The sequence below is a fragment of the Colletotrichum gloeosporioides genome, assembly GCF_011800055.1.
Source record: "Colletotrichum gloeosporioides strain Lc1 chromosome Unknown consensus_91, whole genome shotgun sequence".
Taxonomy (NCBI): domain Eukaryota; kingdom Fungi; phylum Ascomycota; class Sordariomycetes; order Glomerellales; family Glomerellaceae; genus Colletotrichum; species Colletotrichum gloeosporioides.
Genome location: NW_025544736.1, coordinates 501,154 through 516,875, shown reverse-complemented (window position 1 = coordinate 516,875; position 15,722 = coordinate 501,154). Strand labels below are relative to the sequence as shown.

Below are 15,722 nucleotides of genomic sequence, written 5' to 3'. Positions count from 1 at the left end.
ATGAGAGCGCAGGCCAGACTGGTAGAACACCAGAACACAGCGATTCGGTGACATTGTTCTCGAGATCGAGTCACTAGGTATCGAAATTTTCATGTACATACTACGACCTGCAAATACAGTTGGAAGTGCAACATTCAAGTTTCCATCACATGAACAGTGACAGTTTGTGGAGAGTACATACAATCTATTCTCATATCCTAGCTCCTCCAGCTTTGATCGCAAGTCGTTGCGTACAATAACGCGGCAGGACAACATGAGATACATTAGCCTTGCGGATGTGATAACCAAACAGTCTAAGATTTCCTTCCATTAACACCGTAGTCGCGTGATTCTCAATGTGTCCTACGAGAGTTATAACTCCACAGTGCATGACACCAAGGTCAGAAGACGCCCTCAATCCCAAGAGATGAGACTTCTAGGCTCTACCCGAACGCAGAAGCCTCGGGGCTTCACGAACCACGCATTAGCGGTCGTCCAAGACCCCCCAGGTGCTGCCGCGTCTCCGTCAATCTTGAAGTCGAAATCCCGGATAATTCTCGGGATCAGTTTTGTCATCTCCAAGATGGAAACATTCTTTCCCAAGCACGTCCTCGATCCCAAGCCGAACTATTTCAAAATTAGACAAATCACTAGTTGAAAGGCTTGGAGAACCACAATTACCGGCATCCAGTTTCGGTTCATCAGGGAAAGCTTGTCTTCGTCGTCGATGAGCCAACGCTCAGGGCAGAACTTATCAGCATCCTGACCGAAGATACTCTTGTTGTGATGTTGGACCCAGCTGTTAATGCCAACGACAGACTAAAAGGTAACAAAATCAAGTTAGCAGAATATTTCGTTCCCTCAAACATCATCAGTACATACACCTTCGGGGAAGAAACGGTCGGCAATGGTGGCGCCTCCCTCAGGAACGACTCGCTCCAACGGCAGGCCGACCGCAGGGTGCATACGCAACGCCTCCTTGATGACAGCCTGCAGGTAAGGCATGTCCTGACCCTGCTTGAACGTGGGATTCTCCGAAAGCTCGCCCCGGCTGCTGAAGTCGTCGATCTCGGCACGCAATTTTGTGATGCAATCCGGGTTCCTCAGAAGATGGTACAGGGTTCCGGAAAGACTGATGCCGGTTGTGTCTGAGCCCGCAAACATATTGGTTGCGCAGCCTATGAGAATGTGGTAATTGGTAAAGGCATCGGGGTCCTCGGAGTGTTTGGCAAGATACTTCCTCAGGAAAGTCTCACCGACCCCAGCGTCTTCAACGTCGGTTTTTGACTCAGCCACTGACTTGGGTGCAGCTCGCTCTTCCGTGATCCTGCTCTGAGTGAAGTTCATCACATACATGATACGGTCAGTTCGGAAAAGAGGACCCATGGCTGAAAGAAGCGGGGCAATATATCGATGGAACGAGGGGAAAATTCCAGCGAGGCTTGAGTAGACCAAGCTGGCGTCAAGGTTCTCAATAACTTTGCCAATATCATCGCCGCGGTCTAGGAAGCCTAGTCGCTTGCCATACGTGATGTATGCAACGGCATCAAAGGCAAAGCACTGGAACCAGTGGCCGATGTCGACGGCGGAACCGGCCTTTGAGAATTCCAGCATACGTTGAGAAAAGATCTCACCGCACTCATCAAGATACGGCTCGTAGTTGACGAGCGATGTCATTGAGAAGGCGTGGGCAAAGAAGCGTCTGTTGTGGGCATGGCGTTTGATGGACTGATCGGAGAAAATGTTCCACCATGTGTCATTTGGCTGAAATGAGGAGTACCAGATCGACTTGGGGAACTGGGTTCCGTGACCGTAGATAGTCTTCGATGCCTCAGCGTCATTGATGCTGTACCGATTCGGGCCGTATCTGACGACTGGGCCTAGTTGGGTGCATTTCAATCAGCAAGTGCCACGCAAACAAGCCCAGCGTCTCTGTACATAGACGTACCATATTTTTCATGAAGAGCAATGTTGACCTTTTCGAAATTGCCTTGCTTGATGCGGAAGAAATACCAAATATCTGTAAAGCGCGCCAACAGAGGCCCAGGGATAGACCGCAAAGGAGAGCGCACCCAATTGAACAGTGCTGCAGCAACGTAGAAAAATAGGCCAAATGCCACTGCGGCCAGTAAAAGTTGATTATTCATGTTGCGACGTCAAAGATGCTGAAAAGATTGGATGAACTGCTTGCTTGTCAAAGCTGGTGACATGAACTGAATCGATGCAGCTCTGAACATTCTTCGCGAGGAGCTTTATAGGTGACGGCATGTCTCATTTTTTGAGTTTCATTTCTCCAGGTCTCGTGTGGTCATGAAATGCTTTTGCGCGGACTGATACGCAATTGATGCATCACGTTCATGGGTCGCCTGTTGCGTAAAGGCGTACGGCTTAGAACACCAATTGGTCGTTGGCGATGGTCGAGTCATAGCGCCCCCGAAAAGCCCCAACAAGCGGACGGCGTGGAAAATGAGCTGGCCCCGTACGACGATGGCCGGCGGCGAATAGTTGGTAGAACAATAATAATACTGGTGCTTGGCCTGAGACCTGGGCTGAAGCGAGTGGATCATACGGCAGCAATACAACCTCGGGTGCTGATCCTTGGCAGGCTATCGACGTCAACTTCCACACCGCCTAACTTTCCACCCGGGTTGTGTAAGAGCTCTCATTACGCGTCGGTGATGATGACGCTCTATATTTTCTCAGGAGTGAAGCCTGGACTGAGAGGCAATCCGCTGTCCGCAGCTTGCGAAAGCAAGAACGTATTGATGGCACATTGAAGTTATCGGATTTTGCCATCATCTGCCGAAGCTGCACGGAGCGCGTCGTGGTGATGGCGGGCACTTAACTTTCATGGAGGGACCTGGGGCAACACCCGGAAAACGAAAGTTGTCCGAGACCGAGTTCGATCCGTCTTATGCTTGACATTCATCAAGGCGGGCTGGCCCCGCACGGGGTGCTCCGGTGAGCGGGGCTGCGTTCGAGCCGGGATTGCGGACCGGAGGCTATTGGATGCCGCGACCGAAGGTCAACGGCCATTGACTACTCTCGACCCCCCGCTGCACTTTTATCTTTGAAAAATTTCTCTTTTCAATGAACAACGGAAACTCGAAAACCATGAGAGGAAGGGGCCTCAGAATGTCATCCCTGGTGAGCTGAGTGTCCTGAACGCAGCTTGCGGCTGCAAGCGGAGACGATGGTGTAACATTGTATAGGCATACCTGTTACGAGATCGACATATTGATGCAAAAGTTCACGTGAACTCTTAAGGCTAAGATTCGACGAATAACAAGCTGCGTATTGATACTTGCGAATTGCCAACGGTGGCTTGCGGGCCGCGGAGACCGCGTACATCGCCGGCTTTCCTCTCGTCTTTAGTACGTAGCCGGAGTAACACTGAGCCGGCCACCATCCGTCAAGACGCAGTTACCATTGCAGTATGCGCCGGCTCGTGAAGCTAAATACAGTAGTGGTCCCATGATATCTTCCGGGAGGCCTGCTCTCTCAGCAGGTATTTGATCCAAGGGAAAAGCTCCCTCGGTCGTCGGATCTGTGCCGTGAATCAAGCTCGTCGTGAGGTCAGTCGGGAACACTGGCTAAGTTAGCAATTTTGACCAGAGATATTTCTTTTTGTGTGGAAACTTACATCCTGGGCATAGTACATTGGCTCGGATCCTGTACGGCACTAGATACGTCGCCAGAACCTTCAACATCATCGTCGTTGCCGCCTTACTAGTGCCGTATGCGAATCCAGCAGTGATCTTCCTGTTGAAGCTGCCAATACTGCTGGTTGCAATGACCTGGCTCCTTCCACCCTGATAATTGGACCGATTGCCTTTGTCCAAGAGTCCCAGGAATGATATCGCCGTGTAAAATACAGCAGTGCAATTGACGTGATACGTGTTAGTGAACTCCTCCATTGGGATCTCCAAGAGAGCGTTTTGAACTTGCGCAATCGAGGCGCCCGGGGGCACGTTTCCGGAAGGTCCGGCAATACCTGAGTTGGCAACGAGCAGGTTTATATACCCGACATCTTTTTCAATCATCGCCACTGCGTCCTTGAGGCTTTGGCGGTCGGTCACATCGCATTGGATTGGTACAACGTTATCACAGCCCTGCCATAAGTCAGCGGGCATTGGACTATTGGCGATCATCGGGACGCACAATTTCTTTTGCAGCATCATCCAGCACCTTTCTTCTTCTGCCGAGTATGTAAACTTTCTTTGCGCCGTTTTCTGCTAACGCTCGTGTCATGTAGAGTCCTAGCCCTGCAGGAATTGTGATTAGCCACCCGAGTGATAAAAGAGCCATTGTTGAAAATATACCACTGCCTCCGCCTGTTACAACAGCCACGATCCCACGAATATCAAAAAGACTGCCTGATTTGTAGGATTGAGACATGGTAGATATGCACGACTTCAGGCCAAAGTCTTGAGGTTCGATGCGAAAAGACGGTTAGATGGGTGGATTGGAGGTGGGAAGTCATGAAGAAGTGAGGGAAGTGAGGGAAGTGAGGGAATCGGCAATCTACCAAGTGAAGTGAGTTGGTCATATGTCCTTGTTTTATGACTAAAATTTCTAGCATATCTGACCATGTCTTTTCTACGTTGATAGTCCTTGTTCGCGGTGGCCTGCCAAATGCAGTCCGCTCGACCCCCACACGACTACTGCGGGCGAAGTCGGCCGAGGGCAAATGGAGGCTAGCTTCCCATACCCATCAAGCTTGACATATACCAAGTGGTCTCTCATGGAAATCTCTCAAGTGAAGTCAAGGGAAGGTTATCGCGACCCTCTCAGTTATGCAAGCGCGGGGGTGTAGGTGTTCTGGGGAACTCCGGGGGCCCGGGCCGGGACTGCGACCAGCTCCACTTTGCGCACCGGAGGAAGCTGTCAAGGAAGGAAAATGACAGTGCCCAAGGCCTTGCATCTCGCTGTTTAAATTTCCTCTCAAAATACAAGCAAAGAAAAGCGAAAATGGGAGATGAAGTGTGCTCCTTGACGCTAACAGCTTTTTTTTGGGTTCTTCCAATTGGAAACTCACGTTCTCTTTGTACTCGTCGCAGGCAAGAAGACGTAGGTCAGAAACAGTCGAATATAGCCAAGGGACTAACGCGATCGAAAACAACGTGAATGTATTGATGTTAATCGTCTTTGACGCTTGTGCCCCTACAAATATCTAACCCGACCAAAACTCCTCGCGTTGACAGACCTCTCCAGCCCCAGCCGATAACCCGCATCAGCAGTGCCACCTCCTAGTTTAGTTGCGTCCGGTATCCACCGACGTCGGAGAAGAAGCTTAAAGCGAGCGTATATACAGGAGCAACCTATAAACACATGCAATTTGTATTCGGTACCTCTGCGCTAAAAATGCACATTCTGTTGCGGCACACTTTAAGCAACAGGGGGCAGGGCCAAGTTGGCGGGGATCCTTCCGGCGGAGCCACCGGCCACGTTCTTTGCGGGTACGTTTTGCTGAGATCCCTTGGCGGCCATCTTGTAGGCCTGTACGTCCGCGTCCGCCTTACTGTAAGATTGTTAGCACTTGTCTCAAACGCCTTTGCACATGAGTGTCTTACGGGTTGATGATCATAACCATGCCGAGTTGGCAGTGCATGCCCTGGGCGCAGTACAAGAGCATCGGCTCGGTGTTCTCAACCTGAACGTTGAAAGTTCCGATGGGGGAGCCGTCAGTGACGCCGGGGATGAAGCCGCTGTGAACAGCGTTGGGCTGCATGTCCCCAAGAGGCAGGCATGGTGCTTGAACGTTCGCAGCCTGGGTAACGGTGTGGTTGTTGGGCCAGAATTGGAACTGAACAATGTCGCCGGGCTGAGCTCTCACGATCTCAGGATAGAAGAGCAACGACTTCTCGCGGGTCGGGCTACCAACGAGGACTGGGATGACCTTAGGAGTAGGTCCGGGAGGAGCACCCGCCGGAGGCATGGGAGCAGGAGCAGGTGGTGCCTGGCGCTCTGCAACAGGGTCAGCTCGGGGTCATAGCACGTTGGCCTCGTGGCTTCGTCCGCTTACCCTCAATGGCAGCAGCCATGGACGCGCCGATGATGGCGGAAAAGTAGACGACGACCGTATTGAACTTCATGGTGACAGACGGAGACCCGTGGGCTGGATGTTGATTACTAGAGACGTTGATTCGATATCGCAACAAGAACGCTAATGATCCTCCGACGACCAAATAGTCAGGAGGAGGGCCCTTTGATATTTAAGCTACTGCCCCTTTGCACTGCAGAATCTAAAACGAATCGCACTCGCAGGAAAGCATCGCTCCTGCACTCGCTGACTAGAACGAAGCTTTTCTCTCTTAACCTTCCGCACTGGGCTAAATTCTCCCGATCATGAGACCGACTAAGCCCTTCAAAACGGACGGACATTCATCTTTTTTCTCGGTTTGCTGCCGCGATCAACAGGGGTAGCAAGTGAAGCTTGGGGCTCCCGAGAGATGGGATGACCGAACTGCCCAATAGGACGTGCTGAGTACCTCAAACGTGCCATGTTTCGTTTCTTCGGCCACACTCCCTACCGAGCTGGCTTTCTGCTTAGAAATGAAGAAGAATATGCAGAGATGCTGCTTAAACATGCGGTGGGAGGGGCGGCACTTCGCTCTTTCGGAATGGAGGGGGAGCCGGCCAGTCAATAATCTGTCTGGCTGTGTCAGGGTGGCCCAAGATTGGACGACAAGCGCAAGGGGCGAAGCTGCGGGGGATAGCTTATCCTCGCTCACCGGCCGCGGGCTTACAGGAGTTGGCCCTTTTGACTATAGAGTAGAGTTATGACCGGATGAAACGGTTGCGGAGTCGTTTCGAACACTCACGAGGCGTTGGCCGCCTGCTGGCTCCATCACGACTTTCCGCGGTGGGGGATCTCCGAGCGTCCAGGAGCATAGGGGAGCGGGAGATCGGCACAAAGGGCACATTAACCTGCACATCTTATGGCATTGCGGCTCTCGGAAGATACTTCCCACGCGCGCGGGAGACAAACTTGGTCTTGACGTCAACTGAGTTTTTGGGCTGAAAGCGGGAAACGGTTCGATGTATGTTAGGGTCGTGCGCACGTCTTGATCGTGTCAAAATCACGATTGTATTACCATATGCGATCACTTCAATCCAGTGAGCCTGATCTATTCTATCCAACATGTACGCCATCTAATTGCAATATCCGGTAACTTGGTACCACCCTGTTCCAAAAGCCGATGCCCTATTATTTCTCCGCATCTCCGTCTGTTTGGCTTTTTGCATCCGTCTTCGGCTTGTTCTCTTTGACGCTCTTCCACTCGAAAAAAACAATTCCGAGCACTGTTAAACATCCGAGAACAGTCGCAATGAGAAACACGTTTTGCAGTGCCTTGTTGTACGACTCGATGATGCCGTCCACCGAATCGGGGTAGGTCTTGCGCATAGAGTCCACCAGCCCCGATGCTCCGGCGTTGATGACCACGGCCGGATTTACGTTGGGGACGTTTCGGCGGAGCTCGGCGACGAGTCGCGAGCTGAAGATGTTTTGCGCAACGGCTAGAAACACAGTACCACCCAGACTCTGGAGGAACACCAAGACCGAAGTAGCGAGGGCGATGTCGCGCCCCTTGAACACGGTTTGCGCGGCAATGATGCACTGCTGCCCTCCCAGCCCCACTCCCAATCCCATTAGGACGAGTGAAGCAGCCCTGAGGCAGATGTTAGCACATTGGGCAGACTGAATCGGGAAACGTAACAGGCCATACCAGAACGCCGTGTCAGTGTCGACGGTAAACGAATAGATCAAGCCACCGGCTACGGAGGAAATGACAGATGACGCGATGATTTGCGGCACGTAGTAGCCAATTTGACTCGTCTAATGGTTTATCAGCATGAAGTGTCAACGTCGTCAAAACGGCGGAGGGACGTACCAAGATCCCGGACACGATTGTCGCGACAGACATCGAGGCCGATGATGCGAGAAGGTCGATGCCACTCTTGTAGGCTGAGTGGTTCTTGACAGCCTGCAACCAGATCGGGATGTAGTAGACATCGATAAAGAGAAGAGAGAACAAGAGTAAGATTGTCCAGCATGAGGCGATCATGGTTCGCTGAGACATGATGCGAAGAGGAACGGTTGCCTTGTCGCCCTCGCGATATTGGACGAAGCCCCACAAAAGAAAACAGACCGCGAAGATGCACCAGCAGAGGATGATGCGCCAGTTGCTCCATGCGTACTCGGTTCCGCCCCACTGTAGTGCCAGCAGAAGACAGATGACCCATGGAATGAGGAGCAGTGTTCCGACAAGGTCAAAGTTGTCCATGAACTCTTTGAAGCCTCTTGGTTCTTTCTTTGCCTGTTCGGGAAGCCTCAGAAAGAGGAGAATCACAGCGAAAGTTACACCTCCCAATGGGAGATTGATCCAAAAGCACCATCCTGCCACAAGTCAGCAAACAGAAAATCATTCGAATTATAGCAGCCAAGATCATACTCCAGGTAGCCTTGTCAACGAAGACGCCGCCGAGGGTCGGCGCGACGACCTGAGAAACTCCGGCAGCGGCACCAATCGCGGCGGTGAAAGTGGGCCGTTTATGAAGCGGTACACTCTTGGTAATGATCTAGATCCTTGTCAGCCGATGCTTGCGGCGGCCGTTGAAGATCCCGAAACCTACAATTAAAGCCCCGGTCATCAGGCCGGCCGCACCCACTCCGGAAACCGCTCGTCCGACGATGAGAACGACGGAGTTCGGGGCCGCGGCACACACCACTGACCCCACCTCGAAGATGGCCAGCCCGATCAGGAAGATCCACTTGATGCTGTACTCGGCATAGAGCTTTCCGAAGAGGAGCTGAAAGGAACACTGTGTGAAGAGGTAGGCAGACCCGTACCACGCTACGTCGGACAGCGAATTGAACTCTGAAGTGATTTTAGGAATTGCAGTAGCCAAGATTGACCGGTCCTATGGGGGACGAGGTGTCGGTAAATTGATAGCACTAAAAGTTGCTTGGCTGTCGAGAACTTACTAGGCCAAAGCAGAGAATAGCAAGAAATAGACCAATCGAGATCGCCGTAAGGGCCGGGCCGCTGGGATAGACTTCGATTATTTCGTCTTGGCTTTGGGCACCCTGTTCCGACTCCGGTATGTCCGTTTTCTCTGAGGGTGTCCTCAGTGCTGGTGTAGCGTTGACCGGCCTGGTGTGATGTCACTCGTGAGCAGGTGTTCCGCTGCCGAGCCGCTAAGGACCTCCGCAAACTTACATGTTTTCGGCGGGAAATGCTCCGGAAGACGCCATTCGAATGAATATTATCGTTTGCGCTGGTGTTCAAATATGGGAGTTTAGATGTTCGATGTCTAACGCTAAGTTGCCTGTGCTTTTCGAGTATTTGTACTTTTCTTGGCCATCTTGAGAAAACAATCCCATCTTCTTGTATTGATCCTTATGCCTGGACATTCTGACTGCCCTCGACATCGGTCCGTACGGGAAATAGCCCGTCAGCAAGTTTTGGTAATTAGTGGGCTAATCCGAGACCCGCTCCCACGAGATCTCCTAGGAACTTTGGTCTGCTTCTACCCTTTGAGCCCAGCCACATCCAATTTGTGGAGGTCTGCTCCATTTTCGCTTCAGCCTCGACAAGCAGCAGATCTCTAAATGTTGCAGCAAAGGAGGTCATGTCCGAAGGCACTCATGCAAATTGGTGGAAGATGCTGCCTAGCGCTGACCCTTGTCCCGCCCAAAATGGCTCCCTAGCCGGGGTTAACACGGGTGAAAGTGGGAATTTGCGTGTCCATCGGCGGTCGGGTGTTAACTTACCACCCGACTCCGTGTTCGCATCCCATCATCTGCCCAATCAGATGCTGCCAATCTCTCCCGATCTTCGACATACGGGACTTAAGACTGACACCGGTCCCCGATCTTTGACAGCTTTCGTCCGTTCCTAGCTACACCGTCATCCGCGACCTTTTTGCGATTTCCCCGTTGCTTGAGATATGCCATTTTGAGCGCCAAATTCACAGAGCACACGTCGTCATTGTTGTTTTATCGGTCTTAAGATGACAAATATTTCTCCAGAAGAGGAGGGCAGTAGCCCGGAGTTCATTGCGAACGCGAAAAAGCTCCGAGCTTGCAGCAACTGTGCGCGCCTCAAGATCAGATGCAGGTGGCCACCGGCCACGGAACATGGTGAACCAACCGATTGCACAAGGTAGGGAGAGATTGCAGAATCCGTTCTGGGTACTCCATGAATGACTTGCAGAGAGCTAACACAAGCTAGATGTTCTCGGATGAACATCCGCTGTCGGGTGCCGGAACCAGTACCCAGAAAGAAACGGGGAAAGTCGAGGTAGGTCTTTTTTCGTCCTCTTCTGGTCCCTTTATGAGCGTCGAATTCAGATATCTTCGTGCCTTCTGGCATTGCTGTATTGGTCATCTGGGGTCCCTTGCGTACGCTGACAACTCCTCCCCAGTCGAGTCACCGAACTAGAGAAGAAAATCGATGGCCTAGTCAATCTTTTCCAAACTCAACAACAGACCAAGCAACATGGAGCTCAAGCTCTTACTCCCGCTACCAGTTCATCGACTTATGAAGAAAACCAGCTGCGTGGACTACTGCCTTGCGCCGGGCTCCCCATGCCTCAACCTGATACCGAAGCATCCTCCAATGCTGTCACCCCTGACCCTCACTGCAGCACTCAACACACCCCAGATGTCGGTCCTTCGAATACCTTGCAGTTGGTCCCTGGACTCTCCCTCACCATGGATCAAGCCGAAGAATACCTCAACATCTACCGCACTCGCATGGTCCCACACTTCCCCTTCATACCTATCCACGTCAATGTGACGGCACGGGAGCTCCATTCCCAAAAGAGGTTTCTTTTCTGGTGCATCATGCAGGCTCTAATTCCTCAGGAAGCCCCTGTCCAGAAGGCGGTAGATGATTGGATTCGGCACCATGCAGCAGTGCATATTATCGTGAACAGGGAGAGAAAGCTTGAGCTGCTACAGGGCCTGCTAATCTACATTGCCTGCTATGCTTGGTGAGTGTGCCTCTCCTCAGTCTTGCCCAGTTGGGGTTGCTGACCTTTGTCTTCGTATACAGGGGTGACGTCCATATCCACTTGGGCATGAGTGCCAACGGCCTACTGCAACTTGCCATAGGCATGGTCTCAGACATGAGCATCAACACTCTTGCTGGACCACTAGCCTGGATGCCCAAGACCATGTTGTCGGATGCATGGGCTGTTATCAGCAAAGGAAAACACTTCGAAACCCCAAAACAGACTCTAGAGGAGCAGAGAGCGGTCTTGGGAGGCTACTTCATTGCATCTAGGTATGAACCTCAGTTCCAATTCTAGCTCGTTCCGAATCAATGCTGATCTAGTGATCCATAGCGTGGCGATTTCAATGCGAAGAAGCCCCCAAGTACAATGGTCTGCACATATGGCGCGGTGCTGCAGAAGCATCCGTGAAGCTGGAGAGTTCGCAACGGACTCAAGCTTGATTGCCTTCGTGCGCATGCAACATATAACCGATCGTCTGAGATCTTTGTTCCCAATTTACGACAGAGACGAGGACACACCTGCCCCATTCTTCAAGGAGCACTACAGCGCAATATTCTCGTCCGTACGAAAGGAGATTGAGGACCTTCAGAAAGAGGAGCCTGGCATAAACAAAGATAACCGTAAGTGGCTCTTTCTTTCACGCCGGCAACATCTGCTTACCTCATTTCTCCTCGCAGCTCTTGTTTGGTGTCATTACGTGACCCTACCAGTCAGACTTTACGAGCCCGCACTGGGCATGCGACCAATGAGCCCAGCAGATACAGCGTCGCCGACCGAGCCGTACAGCCGGACTGAAGCCCTCTGGAAATGCCTCGAGTCTGTTCAGGCCGCCATGGATGCTTTACTGTCTATACCTGCAGAGATATATGCATACCTGCCCTTCACCCTAGTCTCAGCCACCGCCTTCGTAATGATGGCAGCGAACCGGCTTCTTTTGGAAGACGGCAGCCCCGACTGGGACGTTACTATCGCTCGGCAAAAGATTCCACACGCGCAAAACGCACAACGCATGGCAGACAGGTTCGAAGAGGCGGATAACGTTGCCCTTGTTGTCGGCCAGAAGAGGCGCCTTTTTGAAGACCAGACGTCTAGATGGGCTAACTATGCCTACCGTGCACGATGGATGAAGAACTGGTATTTGAGCAAAGTGTCTCCTCCGCAGCGGGAGCCGTCCGCTGAGCAACCTCCGAATACCGCGGAGGGTTCAACGAACGACGCGAGCATGTCTTGGGTGGACGATGTCACCATGGACAAGATGTTCTGGGGACAGATGATTGTGGATGGATTCGGCCAGATGCCGTATGACTTTCAGTTCGGTAACGATTCGATGCAGACCTTGCAGGGCATCATGTGGCAGGATGGGATGAGCACGACTGAGACGATGGCCATGGCGAACATGATACCCCAGTAGTAATTTGTTAAACTGCGATATTACTTGACTTCAAGTTTGAGATTTACGGTACTATTATTCATAGATGCACAAACCGCGAATGACGTCCGTTGAGAGTTTCAACGATTCAAAATTTTATCCTTTATTGGCTTATAGCCATCGCGCAATCACCAAAGTTGTTCATCCCGCACCATTTGCTGCAAGTTCGCCGAACTTCCAGGAATTTCAGCCTTCAGCTCCATCGCCTCCATCACTCTGCCACTGTTCATAAGATGCTTAGCCAACTTAACACGAGTCAGCAACGCGGTACTTGAATACCGTAGCTTATCACCCCCTGTCGCTTTGGTCTGGGCATAGTCTGTCGCCTCAATTGCCTTGTTCAAGCATTCAATGCCAGAGTGTGTGTTGCCTGATGCCTCATGGAACTTTGCCAGGAAGCTTGTCGTCCTGCCATACAGCCTCAACGACCAGCTATCCCAATTCTGTAAAGGGCCGTTGTTGTTTGCGACAGCTAAGCGAGAAAGATGGCGATGACACAGGGTCAAGAAGTCGGGTGACTTGTGATTCATCAGTAGTGAAGTCGCGACCACGCGACTGTGCTCCACGCGAGTAACCTCAACGCTGTTGGTCCCGAATTTGGAGTTGGCTTCGTCAAGGAGAGCTTCATAGCTTTCCAGAAGGCCAGACCAGCTTCGCACACGTCTCTCATCATCGTGACAATTTATGGCTTCAACAGTAGCCTCAATGCTGTGCAAGTCGGCACGCCCTCGAAGACCGATATACTCATCCATGATTAAGGTTCGAAGTCGCTTCATATAGTCCAATAGATCCTCGTGGCATGAAGTCGCAATACCGAACATGTCCTGGGCAACCCGGTGGATGGGCTGGCCCCGTTGCTTGATACCCAGCATTTCTGAGACAAGTTGCAGATAGGACTGAAGTATTCCGTGATCAGTGAGTAGATGCGGGATCTCCAGAAGCAACATATGGAAGGTTGCAATGGGCTCCTGGGTGAGAATGCCTTCGATCCCTTGAAAAGCTTCTTGGAATATAGTCCCGCCTCGTTTAAAGTCTTTGATGTCGAAGAAATATGCCCCGAGTCGTGTCAAAGCTTTAAAGTGACGCCCGGGGGTTGGGAGGTAGTTGAATCAAGCGCGTCGGTGCCACTCGGGGTCCTGACGGCAAGCGCCTTGTATCAAATCGTGCAAATTCAGAAGAAGCCCATAGGACAGCCGATCCTTCTCTGTCCCATACAAGAGACTAGTTGATGTCATGGGAAATGGATCTGTCTTTTGGCTTCCGGTGGAAGTTCGGCTCAGATCGGGGCTCAGGCGCCTACGGCGTGTTCTTTGACACGTCATCTCGCCTTCGACCATTTCCACCCTGTCGCCGTTGAGCTGGCTTTGTCGAAGACCCTTGGAGTTGTATTTCCGCCATCTCCACTTCATGAACTGCCGCTTATACATCCTCTCCCTGGTAGAGACAATCAGATGCCATTGCATGAGCGAGTCATAGTTTCGAGGATACTTACGTTGCCATGAAGAGGTGCTGTTGGTTCATAATAACAACAATCTCCCTTAGAGGCTTGTTTTCTTTCAGATACAATCGCTGCAACGTGTCCTTCTTTGCATCCCAGTGTTGTCCAGAACGGGGTCTTTCTGACCTCTGCGCGCCATGTAGCATCACCGAGCTCAGAGATTCCATGTTTGTGGTATTGGGTGACTGTTCGAGGCATAGCGTAGTTGATATTCTATTCTTTGGCTCAGTTATCGCGTTCGAAACTGGCAGTTTGGGCCCAGAGGCAGTTCGTTCTCGCAAATCGTGCGCCGTCTTGGTCGTGCTCGAGTTTCAGTCCGTCAAGTCTTTCCAAGAAATTTGAAGAAATCACGTTGATTTTACCGAGTTCCGGAAGAATACCGACGGTTTTGGCAGTATTATCATTATCGATGACCGTCATGGGACATGTAGAAGAGCTTAAAAACTTTGTATTCGGTGGGCGGGCCCCCCATTCTTAAATCAACGGAGCGCTCAGTTATTCATGGCGAATTCTAAAGTGGAAATTCTACCCCCACGACCCTGTCTGGTGACACGGCGGAAGATTTCCGTTTCTGGCGGGCTGATCATCCTTCAGCTGCATGGACCTTCTATCTACTGGCCACCACAAGATGTGCGCCGCAGACGTGCATGACAGTCAGCAAAGGTGGGACCATCCCCATTACAGACGTGCAAACACCATGGGAATAGCCTATTCGAATTGTTTATTCAATCTGATGAGCATTAAAACCAGTTTTGTTCAGAGTGGCCGAAGTAATGCTACCAGTATGGTTATTGATCGAACGCTTAAGAGTAAATCTCACTGCAGTCTAACAATACAGTCAAACACCAAGTTCTCCCACGTTCCACTTACATACCAAGATATCCACTCGTGGTGGTGATCAGTCGCACCTGAGGAAGTGTCCACAACATGCCATGTTGTAGCGTGTCCTCGAGTGCCGTTAGCCCATCTGTTTCTAAAAGGTTTACTGAGTTCGACGGTTGAAATGCGGAGGTTGAGGACACTGGCTTCTGTCCAATTCCTGGAAAAAACGTTGATAACTTGTCATTCCAAAGTTTGAAGTCGGCACTAGCATCGAGGAACTGCTTGAGAGAAGACAATCTCATCGCTGTCCAAGACGAATCTCCAAAGGAGTTCGACCCAGACAAACCATTGCTGCCCAGCTCCACGCCTGCTGCAAGCATACCGAATTTCAATGCGTCAGGTGATCCTTCTGGATAATGTTTGGTTTCGAACTCATTCGTCCGCCAGTTCGGGATATTGCGTAACATAGCGTCCAATTGAGCGAGCATCTCAAAGTCATCCCTGTATGAGTGATGAAGTCTTGTCGGCTCCGTCACTGAATCATCAATGTTTCGTAGCAGGGCAACCTTCTGGGGCAAGCTGTATGGGTCTCCACTCTCCGCAGACACACAAGCCGCAACCCCATCAACTGTGTCCAGGTATGTGGCTCTCAGACTCAAAATGCCTTGATCACTAAGTCCAAGTTGACGCTCCCAAAAGACGTCCCAATTCACTTCCGGGATATCAGCTCGGCTCCTCCTACGGAAGTACACCGCGAGACCCCACCCTAGATCGTAATTAACCGACAGGTCCACTACCCAAGACGGTACCTGCAAGCTTTGGGGTTCTCTGCGTATGTCGAAACTCCTGATAGCCTTCCTGGCACGAATCAATGCGATCGCTGCATCGATCGAACCTTGTCGAACAGTCTTGTTATAGTCAACATTGATTCCGAGATATAAAGATGGCTTCAATAGGCCGAGCACTCCG

General features: G+C 51.4%; 6 protein-coding genes across 6 annotated transcripts; 1 reads left to right on the top strand and 5 right to left on the bottom strand.

The window, feature by feature from the left end:
• Positions 1-393: 393 nt before the first annotated feature.
• Positions 394-2,126, bottom strand: GCG54_00008317 (Pisatin demethylase; the record flags this gene model as incomplete). Its single annotated transcript, XM_045408285.1, has 4 exons — positions 394-606; positions 661-798; positions 862-1,859; positions 1,928-2,126. The coding sequence occupies 4 exons, from the start codon at positions 2,124-2,126 to the stop codon at positions 394-396; spliced, it is 1,548 nt and encodes a 515-aa protein (XP_045258019.1).
• A 1,224-nt stretch (positions 2,127-3,350) lies between these two features.
• On the bottom strand, positions 3,351-4,287 carry GCG54_00008316 (Sorbose reductase sou1; the record flags this gene model as incomplete). The annotated part of the gene is made up of 3 exons (XM_045408284.1): positions 3,351-3,568; positions 3,623-4,091; positions 4,141-4,287. The coding sequence occupies 3 exons, from the start codon at positions 4,285-4,287 to the stop codon at positions 3,351-3,353; spliced, it is 834 nt and encodes a 277-aa protein (XP_045258018.1).
• A 1,080-nt stretch (positions 4,288-5,367) lies between these two features.
• GCG54_00008315 (uncharacterized protein) lies at positions 5,368-6,074 on the bottom strand (the record flags this gene model as incomplete). The annotated part of the gene is made up of 3 exons (XM_045408283.1): positions 5,368-5,500; positions 5,553-5,946; positions 6,005-6,074. The coding sequence occupies 3 exons, from the start codon at positions 6,072-6,074 to the stop codon at positions 5,368-5,370; spliced, it is 597 nt and encodes a 198-aa protein (XP_045258017.1).
• A 1,115-nt stretch (positions 6,075-7,189) lies between these two features.
• On the bottom strand, positions 7,190-9,238 carry GCG54_00008314 (Efflux pump aflT; the record flags this gene model as incomplete). The annotated part of the gene is made up of 7 exons (XM_045408282.1): positions 7,190-7,652; positions 7,710-7,819; positions 7,875-8,380; positions 8,436-8,562; positions 8,617-8,904; positions 8,969-9,137; positions 9,204-9,238. The coding sequence occupies 7 exons, from the start codon at positions 9,236-9,238 to the stop codon at positions 7,190-7,192; spliced, it is 1,698 nt and encodes a 565-aa protein (XP_045258016.1).
• Positions 9,239-9,996: 758 nt separating this feature from the next.
• GCG54_00008313 (uncharacterized protein) lies at positions 9,997-12,415 on the top strand (the record flags this gene model as incomplete). Its single annotated transcript, XM_045408281.1, has 5 exons — positions 9,997-10,148; positions 10,218-10,286; positions 10,411-10,980; positions 11,043-11,273; positions 11,335-12,415. 5 exons carry the CDS (start codon positions 9,997-9,999, stop codon positions 12,413-12,415), a joined length of 2,103 nt encoding a protein of 700 aa, XP_045258015.1.
• Positions 12,416-13,542: 1,127 nt separating this feature from the next.
• On the bottom strand, positions 13,543-14,098 carry GCG54_00008312 (uncharacterized protein; the record flags this gene model as incomplete). Its single annotated transcript, XM_045408280.1, has 2 exons — positions 13,543-13,867; positions 13,926-14,098. 2 exons carry the CDS (start codon positions 14,096-14,098, stop codon positions 13,543-13,545), a joined length of 498 nt encoding a protein of 165 aa, XP_045258014.1.
• Positions 14,099-15,722: the final 1,624 nt, after the last annotated feature.